Here is a 13,134-nt window from a genome sequence, read left to right as displayed (position 1 = left end):
GTGTCTCAGGTATCGGTAAGCGTAGATCTGCACTGTTAGGAAGTCACGAGTCACATGTAGCTATTTAAATAAAGTAAAATTAAAAATCAGATTTTTCAGTTTTTCTAGCAAATTCTAAGTATTTAGTCATCACATTTGTCTTGTGGCTGCCATGTTGAACAGAGCAGGTAGAACGTGCCCTTCATCACAGAAAGTGCTGTTGGACAGCACTGACTGCTATTTAAGGATTTGAGCTGAAATTGTACTGAGTCTAGAATATACACAAAGCATTTTAATGGTATTTAAACAAAAATATGACTCAGTTTGCTTTGCAGGGTATTTTGGGGGGTTGGGAGCTATCTCTTTCTAGATTTTGTTATGTTAAAAATCTCTGGGTTCTAGTTAACTGGACTTTAGGTCAAGTGTTTCTAGATGACAGTTTGTGCTGTTCTGGCATAATTATCAGTAGGTCCCCCCTTCATTCTCAGAAGTATTGTGGATTGGATGATAAGGTATCAGTTACCCTAAGTATAAACATTAACTTTGACTGAACTACCCGCTGGCTTCTAGCATGTACGTTTGGCCAGGCCTCTCTAACCTCGTCTGAAGGAGCCGAGGTGGTGTTTGTGGTCTGAACTTGATGCTAGTCTGGAAAGGGTTTGCTGGGACGGTTCACTGAGCAGAAGAGGCTGTGATTTATGAGTGCCTGAGCCAGGGCGGCACCACCCAGCTCAGAGCTCCCACCACACCCAGGCAGGAGGAAGAGCATTTATTTTCTAACTTGGAGCCAACTAAAATTTAGGGGAGGGGCCTGGCCTGGTGGGCCAGCTGCCCTACCCTAGTGGGAAGCTTTTTGCTGCTGTGTGAAGAGAGGTGGCCATGAGTTTCTTGCCCAGAGTACACTGAGAAAGGAGAGGAAGGCTGAGTGTGATGGTCCCCGGTGCGCAGCTCCCGAGAGCGTGTGCAGCCGTGCGGGGACTGCTCCCAGAGGGCCCAGGGGCAGCACCACCACAGGGAGAGGAAATTGCCTGGAAATTGCCCTAGTCTGACCTACGTGGGTGGCCTTTCCAGAGTGCCTCAGCCTTGTTCCCATCAGAGCAGATGTCAAGTAGAACAGCTCCATTCCCCCCCTTTTATCCCTCATTCCGTGACCTGAGCCTCCCCTTACAGGCTAGCCAGAGGCAACTGTCTTGCTTTGTGGGTAGAGCTGAGATCTGAGCTGGGAGTTATCCCTGCAGGTCATTGAAGCCTAACCCACTTGTCACCCATACAACTGTGTCCCAAAGTGGGACCACACTGTCAGCCCCTCCCCACACAAAATGGCACATGGCTCATGCGTATGTATGAGCTACCTTGACCTCCACTTAAATACCTAATAGAGGCATGTGCATTTGTGCTCACATGTCTTCACTGTGATTCTGTCTCATATACATTGTCTTAATAACACAGTGGGTTTGTGGCATTATATAAACTACAGACAGGACTGAGGAATAAAATAAAAAGTGCAGGAGAGAGGTATAGCTGAGTGGTAGAGCACATGCTTAGCATACACAAGGTCCTGGGTTCAATCCCCAGTACCTCCTCTAAAAATAAATAAGTAAACAGTACCTCTCCCCCCCAAAAAAAGAAAAACAACAAGTGCACGTATTAGGGCCCAGGAATAGTGAAGACAGGAGTATAGTAAATCCAAAAGTAAAATTACAGCTTTAAAATGTGAACCACCAGTTCCTGCACCCTGTATTAAAGGTGGTAATGGATTTGACTTTACATCTTAGCAGGTAAAGGAACATCAGAAACAGCTACAAGGCTGGCTACTGAGAGGAAGAAAGAGGTCAGCTGCTTAGGGGACTCAGCTTCCCTGATGCCTTCCCGAGGCCTAAGGTCCACAGACAGCAGGACCCTGAGGGGGAGTGGGGTGGAGGCAGCAGTTCCCTGTGGTCAGGTTAACGGCACCTCTCTTGTGGCTCTTACTTACTAGGCCTGTTGGTATAGACGACTGTGAGTGTGAGACTCTCATAGCCCTGTGAGTTTACAGAGAGCCCTGTGAGCTGTAGCATGAGCAGGAAACCCTGACTCCAGGCTGTTCATGAGCCAGGCTCTGCCAGAGAAGAGAAAATGCTCCTTTTGTCCAACTGTAAGCAGAAAAGAGGATTGACTCTGTTGGCCTTGGGCTCAAAGAAGGTGAAGTTAAACTATTGTACTGTTTACTTGGGGAATTTTCAGGACTGGACGGTTAAAGGGAAATCCATTTACCATGCAAGGGATCATTTCCATTAACTTTGACAAAATGATAGTGATGAAGTTTCTTTTCTTTTTTCCTGATATGCTTTAAGCAATTTAAGAAAGAAATAGATGAACACCAGTCTCTGACGGAGAGTGTCTTACAGAAAGGGGAGATTCTTCTTCAGTGCCTGTTGGATAATACTCCAGGTGAGATGCTTGGGGTTTTTTGTTTTTTGTTTTTAATTCTTTTGGGGGGGGTGAATTTAGCCAGTTTAATCCCTCTCAGGGTGAGTCCGGAGACCCATACTGTCCCTGGGAAGGAGCCAGTGGTGGAAGACCCCCTCCCATCCGCACCCACTGCCTTAGGATGCCTGCGACTGTCCGCAGCCCCTCACATCACGGCCCCGCAACCACAATGAGGCAGTTGCAGGCCTGCAGGTGCAGGGAGAAGTCAGGCGTTGCGCCTGTAGGACTGACACTGCTTTTGTCTTTCCCTGGTGGTGTCTAGGGTGGGAATGCTGGCTTGGTTTTCACGTAGGGTGTTCACAGTGGGGAGCCCCAGGGGTCTTCTCTCCCAGTGCAGGTTAAACCCCTCTCTGGTTATCTGCTTTGGGGAGGAATTTGTTCCAGGATCCAAAAGTGGTTGGTCTATTCTCCGGGAACAGACTGAAGGAAGAAGTCAACTGATGGGAGGGGACAGGTGGAAGATGGTGCACAAACTAAGCTCGAGCCCTTGTTACAGGATGGGTTCCCAGCTTAGAGAAGTGTGGAGATCATGGTCTTGGGGAGTACATCTCAGCATACAGGGTGCAGGGCTTTCCCATTGGCCTTGTCCTTGCTGGGGGCAGATATGATATGGAGAATGAGCTAGGAGAGTGCTAGGTTAAAGCAGTGAACTGATGGACCCCCCAAAGCAGCCCCTTATTTCCTGTAAGACGGAACAACCAAGCGCGGAAAGAGCTCACCTATTTTATGCCTGGGTTTTGGGATGAAGTGAGGTTTACGCTGGAAGCAAACAATATAAGCAAAACTGGTCAGGACCCACTGGCTCTCTTAGAGAGGCAGTGAGGTGGCGCTTTCCTGAACAGCAGTGGGCGGGTGCACGGTAGGGAGGTGGTATGGAGTCCCCCTGAGCACTCTTGACATTTTGGGCCCTACAATGCTTTGTTGTGAGGGAGGTGGTTCTGTTATTGCAGGACATTTAGCAACAGCCCTGGCCTCTACCCACTAGAGGCCAGTAGCACCTCCCCAGTTGTGACAGCCCTGAGTATCTCCGGACATTGCCAGCATCCCGTGGGAGGGAAAAAACACCAGGATTGAGAACTGAACAGACAGAGGGGTTCTGATGGGACGAGGAGCCACTGAAGGGATTTCAGCAGGGCATGAATTATCCAGTGTGAACTATGTGAGCTCTTTGCATTCTCTGCAGGAGGCCTTGCGTTGGCTCTTCTGATGTTCTCTTGCACTAGGGTTTTTTGGGTTTTACTGGGACAGAAATTCAGAATGCTGAGTTCCTTTGCCACTTGTAACTACACCAGCATTTTACTGAATACTGTGTGTCAGGCACTGTGCTGAAGGAGTTGACATACCACTTTTTTTTTTCCATTTAATCGAAGCCCTGTGAGGTGGATGCTGTTACTCCCTCACCTCACAGAGCTGTGAGTTTTCCTTGGGCCACACAAGGAGTGGCCGCCAGACTCCAGCCCCTGTGTGTGGGCTCCCGGGCTCCTGGGGGGAGCAGGAGCCTGAGTAGGAAGGAAGCTTCCTGGAGGCCACATGTAGCAGTGGGCCTTTTAAAAGTACAGCTTTTTTGACCTTCATTTAAAAATCAATTCAGTAATATTTCTCAGGACTTAATCTGTAATAATTTATCCTTATTTTGCCCTTCTCTCCAAAGGAGTCTAGAGGTATTTTACTGCCCAGGTAAGAGGTTTTTGGGTTTTTGTGGTTTTCAGATCTGTATCCAGGCTCGCTGAGATTGACACCCTGCCCCTCCTGATCCTCTGCTTAGGACAGTCAGGAACTTGGCAGTTTTGTGAAAATCACGAGTTCCCCTTGACATTCACAGGGTCTCTCCAATTAGGTGCACAACCGTTCTCTCTAGAGAGTCTCTCAGAGTCAGTAGAGCCTGAGCAGAGGGACTCCCTTCCAGCTTCTTCAGAGCCTGCTTTCCTCCTCGGCCACAAGTATAACCTGAGGGGCAGGAAGCCATGTTAATCCCTTCATGATGGATGCCCCCATCTCCGCCTCCAGCCAGAGGTGTCCCTGTGGCCACATGGCAGGTTTTCGCTACATTTTGACCCAGTTACTTTGGTGCATGAGTTGACAGTCCTGTCCGACACCCCAAATTCTCATTATACTGGATCAAATGACTGGACCCTACTGATGTGAATTGAACCAGCCCCCTGTATACATTTTTCAATTAAAAACATCAAAGTCTTACTGGGAAAGATAATCTCATCCCTGTTCCCGACTTGCCTTTTATTTGGCCCCAACCAACCATTCTAACATTCTAAAATGAAAGTTCAGAAGATAAGGTCCCCTGAATTCCACTGACCACGCACAGGAAGACTGAGCAAAGGTCTGGTGAACATGTCGGGGAGAACCCAGCCATTCTCCTTTTCTGGCGAGCAGAACCATGCAGCCTGGCCGCACTCCCCAGCCTGCCTTGCCGCCTCTTGGGAGTTGTCGGGACAGCACTGTGCCCTGCTGCTGCTGCACAGGTGTGGCTTCCCTAGGGCTGACCTCCACACAGCCAGCCCGTGCCTTCTGCTGCCCCTCTGTCAGCATCCTCCGCAGATAACGCAGCTTCCCCTCTCCCTTCCGCTGCCAGCAGATGTTGCAGCTGTGGCAGGAAACTAGGGAGAGTGTGAACACAGCTGATAAAGGCGCAGGAAGCGAAAGCAGCCTTTGTGTTTAACAAAGGAAATAAAGTTTTTAAGAGAAAAAAAACAAGCCTGCTGTGTGTGATGCACTCTGAATCTAGCCCGTCCCTTCCTCAGATGGACACTTGGCCTCAGATGAATGGAACCTTGGCCTCACTAACCCTTGTCTTAGCTTGCTTTCAGGTAACTTTCTTTTGAAGTCTGTTCATTTAGGACCCACAAAAAAGGGTTCACAAGCATTCCCATGTTACCAGGTCACCTATACACATGTTAAATGATAGTCCCACAGCCAGCAGAAGCGCACAGGACCTGGTAGCAGGATCCAGAGTCCTGACCTTGGCATACTGTTTTTATTTGTGCCCCGTGGGATCTGGGTGTGCGCCCTGTTTTATCTCTAAAAGTCAGATGATCCCAGTCACCAGACAACCATATCTCTGCCTTTTTGTGAATTATGTAATTTTGGAGTGGAGCCAGTAAAAGTCTTGTCTCAGCTTTAGCCAGAAGTTAACAACTTAAGATCCTCCAGCGCAGTATGGTCCCTGGAGACTGTCAAAAAAAGTGGACACTGAAACTTGTGTTCCTGTCTTGTATAAAGTGCTACACCCTTGTGTGTGCTTTTGAAAATGCATTGTTTCTTTGGCCTAATTGCCTTAAACCTCATTTGTTAGTGTTAAAGGATGTCCTCAGGAGAATCTCCAAGCAGCCCAGTGAGCTGGAGAGCCACGCAGATCACCTGTACGACACCATCTTATCCTCTCTGGACATGCTGGCTGGCTGCACCCTCCTCCCTGACAACACGCCAGTGGCTCACAGTAGCGCCAGTGTGAAGGGCATTAGCCTGGTAAGTGGAGCAACCCAAGAGAAGAGTCTGTTCCTGGACCCCAGTGCCAGGCTATGGTACCGAGCCCCTGCTCTGAAAACTGACTGTTAGAAGCTTACTGAGCTAAGAGCTACTGAAATAAGTGAGATGCTGGGAGAGCCCCTGGTCCTGAAAAAGGGAGATGCTCCAATGCCAGGAACGGGGTGGGGGAGGGGGAACTCCTGTGGTGAGGAACGCTTACTGTGGTGGTCTCCATTACTCAGTTTCACCTCTGTGCTTCCACTGTTTTTTTTTGGCAGATCTGTCACCCACCCCCAAATTTATCAATACCTGCTTTTTAATGCCTGCACACGTACGCTCCTCCAGTACAGAGCCATTAACAGGCTGCCTCTGCTCTGCAGTCCTCTCCCCCACCTCATTTGGTACTCCATCTCCGAGCAGCTCTGTACTCCATCTCCGAGCAGCTCTGGACAGCAGCACGTGCCCACAGGGATCCAGAGTTACTGATAACTCCCCATACCTCCTTTTCCCAAAAAGGCTCTCTGCAAGTTTTCCATAGTCCCTTCCATAAAGGGCTAGGGGAGTAGATGGGAGTACCATACCTTGGAGATGCAACAGTACAGTTTCCTTTTCATCTCTGAAAGGTCAAACAGGAATGACAGGAAAGGGGGTGCTAAGAGCAGAGGGGTTGGTGTCAATGGAGTTACCACTGCCCAACGTGATTCCACAACAGGAGCATACTTTCTCTGAAACTTTCTCTCCTACAACCAAAATGTGCTGTTCAACTCAGGTTTTTCAGGTGAGAGTTCACTGTAGACAAGAGAGGGTAAAGGATGTAAATTCCTGGTATGTCAGGAGCAGCAAGTCCCTGTATTTGTATCAAATAAATTTGAGCAGTAGTCATTTCGGTGCTAAAGTGAATGCAGGTGACTACTGTGTCATTTCTTCCTCTGCAGCATTCCGCCTGTAACAAGCTTCTCTTTCTCTTTCAGGCGTCTTCTCAGGCAGAGATGTAATCGGTCAGCCAAAACCTGGCTAGTAGGAAACTTGCAGGAAGTCCTTGTGAGAGCCATTTAACAATGAAATCAAGGGGGAAACCTAACTCTAATGTACTAGCTTTAAAATGCCTTTCTCTTCCCTGAAGTAAGGGCTGTTGAGTTACTATTTTTATTTAAAATGAATCCTTCCAAACTAAGGTTTTCCTTTTGGTGCTTCTCTACATAGAGCACGTAGCTTTGCGTTTTTGATAAATAATGCCAGTGAGGCTTAAAGGTCTTTCCTTCTCCATCCAGTTAAAAAGAGGAGACAGCTTCTGTAACTAGTCCACCTGCTGAGATCATTTAAAGAAGGCTGGCATGAGAAAGAAGGTACCAAATGCGTGGTATCCGCAGGCACACAGGAGGATCCAAGAGACTGAAAAAAGTGAATGGTTGGCCAGGAACTTGGAACTTCACAAAATGAAGCTTAGGCTTTATTATAAATCCCTCTTTGAAGGTTACAGAAGAGACTTTAACTCTCCAAATTAATAGAAGTTTCTGAACAGATCTCTCTACAAATTATTTTGGGCTGTCAGCATACCTTTTATCATCTTAAGGGCCTAGGGCTCCATCTGCCTGCCTAGCTAGTATCTCAAAGAAAAATGTGTCAGGGACTTAGGGAACTGCTGCTGAGCTTCCCCAGGGCTCTGGACTGACTGATCTACCTTAAGGGTACCCCTAGGAGGAGGCAGCCTCCATTCCTGCTCTCCCTTGGAGGAGTGGTCAGGTCAGGGAAGGCCGTGGACAGAATCACACAGTCTGGCTAACTATAGAAACTAAGGCTGTCAAAAGTGAAGGAAAAAAGGGAATTCTTTGTTGCTTTGGGAGTTGACATGTAAGTACCTCAGAGAAAAAAATCTGATCAACCACTTAAAGCCAATTCTATGGCTTTTTAAAGAAAAATGATCAGCTATTGCTAGGAACCACAGATTTTGCATAAAACTAAGGGAAAAAAAGGCACTTAAAAAAAAGTTCTGTTGGGCCATGAATGAATATGGAAGGAGGAAGCACTTTTTCCCCCGTGTATTTTTAGCACTACAGTGGACTAAGCCTTAAGGAAGGGGTTCTTCACACTTAAATTTATCTTTTTTCAAACTCCAGATTCACATTCAAGGAGTGCGCTTAAGAAAGGAAGATCTTTTAAGTTTATAAATGAACAAGTCATCTGAACCCAGAGCAAGTGACATTAGAACAATTATTTTCATAAAGCAGACTGTCTCTCCGGACAAAATATTTAATACAAAATTACCCTTGTTAAAAGAAGTTTAGAGGAAGAAGTGGTAGAGTGCATGCTTAGCATGCACAAGGTCCTGGGTTCAGTCCCCAGAACCACTTCTAGAAATAAATAAACCTGAACCCCCCCCAACCAAAACAAAAGGACTTTTAGGGCTTTAGTTTTGGGGGCTGAACCACATAATCTTATCATCTCATCCACCTCCATATGCAGTAAAACCCTATCATTAAATGTGACTTCCCCACTTTAAAATTTCTCAGACTTTATACTGGAAAATAAGCTGTTAAATTCTAATACTTAACAATTAAGGAAAAAATATAAAATTCAACAGTAGCTGTATAAAGTGCAGTGTTTCAGGTGCCTCTGCTACTCTGGGATGACTTACCATAATGTTTAAGGGCATGATCAGAACTAAGCTGCGTATTAGGATTCTGCCAGCTCCACTGTAATCTTGGTTCCGTACATAATGAGATTTAGAAAGAACACCTTAGCAAATCATTGTATATGTAAAATCCTCCTAAAAGCCTAGAACTGGTTAAAAAGACATGTCTAATGGCCTCTGTTCTTAAATTGATGTATTTCACCTTCTCTTAGAGCTATCAGTTGGCACATGTCTTTCCACTGTGTATGTTACAGGATAGCCCTTGGGAGTATTTACTAACATTTGATAGACAAGAAAATAAGTCTCTTACTTAGCAAAAACTGAAGATGACAACCCTTTATAATAATGAATAGCTGAACATGCCATTCTGCCATTCAACCTAATAATTATAATCAGCTTCAACTGACAAGAATTTTCACAGAGTATTTTACTTCAGAGTACCCTGTTTCCCAAGAAAGTACTACTTTACCTAGAGATGACCTAAGATATTTTTGTTCACTTCCTTTGAAATAAGGTGTGACTGAAGGGTGCCTACTCTGGACCTAGCTGTGAATGCCGCTTAAGAGTATCAGTACAACTTAATGTCATCTTCGGCAGCGCTGTAAGAAGTTTAAGACCTCCCTTAAAAAACTCAAGCTGAAACGGTTTCCGCCTCGGAAGATGCTGCCAGCAGCATTCCACGAGCAAACGTGGCCAGGCTAGATTCAAACAGCCTGGCTGGCCAGTGTGCTGTGGTACACGTTAGCCTTAACAGCAGTGGCTTACAGTGACATTAACGTGGTTATGAAATTCCAAGTTTACCTGCAGTAAATTTTCTTAGTAGTTCCCTTTAAATTAGTAGAACTTAAGTCCACTGGAATCTGGCAGTACTAGAACCTGGGCTGGCAGTTTGAAAACCTGGGTTCTTGTCACAGCTCCCTGGCTAAGATGATCTGCAAATAGGAGTGTCAATACAGGACTGTTTTAAAGCTTAAATGGGATCATAAAGAAGGGCTGATATAAAATATAATGCAATGGTAACATATATGCTAAAGGAGGTTTGGTCCAAGGTCAAAGAACAAATAGTTACTACTCAGACCAGAACAGCTATCATTCTGCAAGGATTTCACAGAGACTGTGACTGCTTAGATTTAGAAAACTCTTCACATCTGTAAGGTAATTCATGGTAGCCACTTACATTTAAAATACAGCAAAGCATTAATTCCATTTATTGAGTGAACAGACTATTAAAGCCCATAGTAGCTTGAAGTGTTTGTACTTGAAAATGGGGATAGGAATGGGAATACATTTTTTTTTTCAAAACTGCATTTATGGGTAAATTCATAAAAGCAGATAGCGAAGCATGGCAAGACATCTTGCAGTAAGCCCCAGTCTCAACTGCCATGGGGGAAAGAACACTGGAATTTTCAAAACTCAGTAAGTATGTAAATATGCCTACATCTTAAATTCATGTAATGTTTTTTGCTAACTCACAAGAATAAGCTGACAGTTTGAACAACTTGCTGTATTAAAAAACCAAAGTGTATCACACTAACATTTGTATCACTCATCTACTTTAAAAATTAGTTTCTGAATTCTTTTCCCCTTTATACTATATTGATAAGGCAAAAAAAAAAAAAAAAACCCCAAAACCCAAACCTTTTGAAACATTAATAAAAAATTTCACCCAAATTACTGGTAACTTGAGAAATTTTTCAGTTGCCTTATGTGAGGATGAATAGATCCAACAAGCACATCTATAATACAAAGTAAACTGTGATTTTATTGTGAAATTCTCATAGATGGAAAATTAAATTGAATATTTATTCTGTCCATTTCATTTTACAATAATCTTAACCACTTATTTTTGTACCATGTATTTCAATTGCCTGTTTAGTGAAAATAAAGAAACCTATAATTTTTGGCTTGTTTTTAGTTTAAATTTTATCACTGAATTAAAGACTCCCACCATAAAATGTGTTGCCAACAGCCACATCCCAAGCCCCTAAGTAAAGAATGTTTTGGCTGCTACTTCAACCCCAAGGAAACAATCTTTGACTTCTATTACCTTAAAATGCCAGTGCTAGCAAAAGATTTTTGTTCCCCACAATAAAAACCAACCCTAGGATCGTTAAGGTCCTAGTTAACAAAATTTCACATGTGCAAAATTCCACTGAAATAAATATATTTCTCTCATTTATCATTCCCACCCAGCATTTGTGTTTTCAGCTAATTTAAAGGGATATAATTTCTAAAATTAGGGCAAATAGTTCATTTTCTGCTACTTCAATGCCTTAACTCTCCTCCAACCTAAGTTACATAGTTGTGGAGGATGGCTGACGTCTGACTCCAGGCATGGAAGAAACAGTACTAGCACACCTGTCAGTCTAATCATCTGCCAGTTAAGAAAGGTGTGCCGCTTTCCACCTCTGTCACAGAAGAATTAGCAAAATGTTGATCAACGAAGCCATTTCCAATGGTTTTAGCGAAGGATCAGAGATAATAAGCTAGACTGCATACATTCTAAACTTATTTTCATACAATTTATGTAATCTCCCTGAACCACTAAGCTTGGTTAAATCCCTATACAGCACAGAAGCCTCCCTAGGTCATTTATTGGGTATATTATCTGGAAAGCATATTGGATGCTGCTCTAAGATAGGTCTACAGTGCCCTGGTTGCACACACAAATGGCTGTTTTGAGTATAATGCAAGGCTCTATTTCCCTTTAGCCATAAGAATTAAAACAATACTTATCACCATACAGTTTGATATTACTTCCAATAAGTACAATATTTATTAAACATATCTTCGGTTGTTTTGTTACATAGTGTGCAACAAATTACAATATTCTGCAGCCACAAATTATATGCAGAGTATGAAGAAACTATTAATCAGATAGTGTAATCTTTCCGTTTATAACTCTACAAGGAAGAACTAGCAAATCAGATCTTACATAGAACATCTCACTAACTTTATGCATGGAAAGTGACAGACACTGGTTGTGCTGTTTGATACAAAATGGCTGAACTTCATCTTCAGAAGACTAAACCTGACATCTAAACATGCCAATATAAACATCAAAACAAAATATATTCTAACCAACCACGGGAAACAGTCTGGTATCAGGAAAGCAACAAGGATTACACACATTATTTTATAAACCAGCACACAAAGGTTTAAAACAGTTCTGAAAATGAAGTTAGCTGTCTTGAGTCAAGGGAATAAAAAAAAAGTCAGTATTGACCATTTACAATCTCTGACCTTTGTGGAGACGGTAAGAATCTGTTGTAGTGCAGCTACATACAGTACAATTCAGGCAATTTTGTTTTTTCACTTGGGTTCAGATTGCAAATTCATTGCTGTGAGAAAAGGACGGAGGCAAATTTTAGCAGCAACCTCCACCTGACTGCTTGACCGGAGTGCTCTGAATTTTAACATTGGACTTCTCTGCACCACCAGCTGTTGCTCCAGGACCCATTCGCTTTTTAATCTCAGCTGCCATCGTCATGAAAGACTGTTCTACATTTGTTGCATTCTTAGCACTGGTTTCCAAAAATGGAATTCCAAGGGAATCAGCGAATTCCTAAGAATATAAGGCACAATTAAATTAACACTGAAAAGCTTTTTCACTTAGTGCATATTTCATCAACTGAACCAGGAAGTGATAAAGGACTAAGTTTACTGAATCCAAAAAGACCGCATGAATATTCAGAGGATTCTATTGCACGATTTTTAAAGCTAAGGTGGTCGTGGCCATTGTGAAACTCCATACCCAAACATAATTCAAACTCAAATTCAGCATCTCCCAATTCAGTTTGAAAAATCAAACTTTAAACATACCTTTGCTGTTGTGTAGTCTACTACTTTCTTTGTGGTCAGATCACATTTGTTCCCTACCAACAACTTGTTGACGTTTTCACTGGCATAACGATCTATTTCCTGTAGCCACTGTTTAACATTATTGAAGGACTCCTAAAAAGATACACATCTTAAAGAATGGCAATACAGTTCTGGACACAACGGTCCTAATGAAGCAAGTAATAAACAGCAGTATCTGCTGACCATGAGACAACTCTAGCTACAAAATAACTAGTGCTGGGAAAGACGTGAACATAATAAAATAATGATACATGCCTATATGAATAAGAAATTAGAATTTGAAGACATGAAAATGCCTATTTGAGAGGGAAATACAGCTCAACATTAAACTGCAGTTCAGGCAAATCCAGTTGTTTTGGAATATGCAATTTAAATATATGCATTAAAATGCTACAAAACCTGGTTTTTGAAACTTGACAAACTTTTGGTTTATAAGATAGCCTAAATGTTGCTACCAGAGATGTCAAAGTTATTAAATAAATGAGTCCAAGGTAAAGCAGCTTGTTTTCTTTTCTAGTCATACTTAAAAGAGGAAAATTTTCACTTTTAAATATTACATGGTAGTAAGATTTCTGAAATTAGCAACATTTTTTTCCCTCATGTTGATTATCACTCACCCATTACTTCTAATGGCACTGAATGTGAAGTCTATAGTTTTAGTCATCTCCTAATTTGCTATGATTTCATAGCTGAGGTAAGATTTAACATTTGCT

The 13,134-nt window shown here is 43.2% G+C and overlaps 2 protein-coding genes across 9 annotated transcripts in view; one reads left to right on the top strand and one right to left on the bottom strand.

Moving 5' to 3' along the window:
* Positions 1–10,464, top strand: part of CEP68 (centrosomal protein 68) — a 38,417-nt gene extending 27,953 nt beyond the window's left edge. For all 7 annotated transcript variants that reach the window (XM_072937634.1, XM_072937629.1, XM_072937630.1 and 4 more), the window contains 3 exons: positions 2,313–2,409; positions 5,756–5,928; positions 6,900–10,464. In XM_072937634.1, coding sequence (XP_072793735.1) covers positions 2,313–2,409; positions 5,756–5,928; positions 6,900–6,923 — 294 coding nt within the window. In that variant the 3' untranslated portion in view covers positions 6,924–10,464. The remainder of the gene's footprint in view (positions 1–2,312; positions 2,410–5,755; positions 5,929–6,899) is intronic.
* RAB1A (RAB1A, member RAS oncogene family) overlaps positions 10,298–13,134 on the bottom strand; it is a 27,380-nt gene continuing 24,543 nt past the window's right edge. For both annotated transcript variants that reach the window (XM_006201513.3, XM_072937637.1), the window contains 2 exons: positions 12,383–12,514; positions 10,298–12,125 (listed from right to left, as the gene is read on the bottom strand). In XM_006201513.3, coding sequence (XP_006201575.1) covers positions 11,928–12,125; positions 12,383–12,514 — 330 coding nt within the window. In that variant the 3' untranslated portion in view covers positions 10,298–11,927. The remainder of the gene's footprint in view (positions 12,126–12,382; positions 12,515–13,134) is intronic.

This window comes from Vicugna pacos, chromosome 15 (assembly GCF_048564905.1).
Source record: "Vicugna pacos chromosome 15, VicPac4, whole genome shotgun sequence".
NCBI classification, from domain to species: domain Eukaryota; kingdom Metazoa; phylum Chordata; class Mammalia; order Artiodactyla; family Camelidae; genus Vicugna; species Vicugna pacos.
Note: the sequence above shows the minus strand (reverse complement) of the source record. Positions and strands in the feature narration are given on the sequence as shown.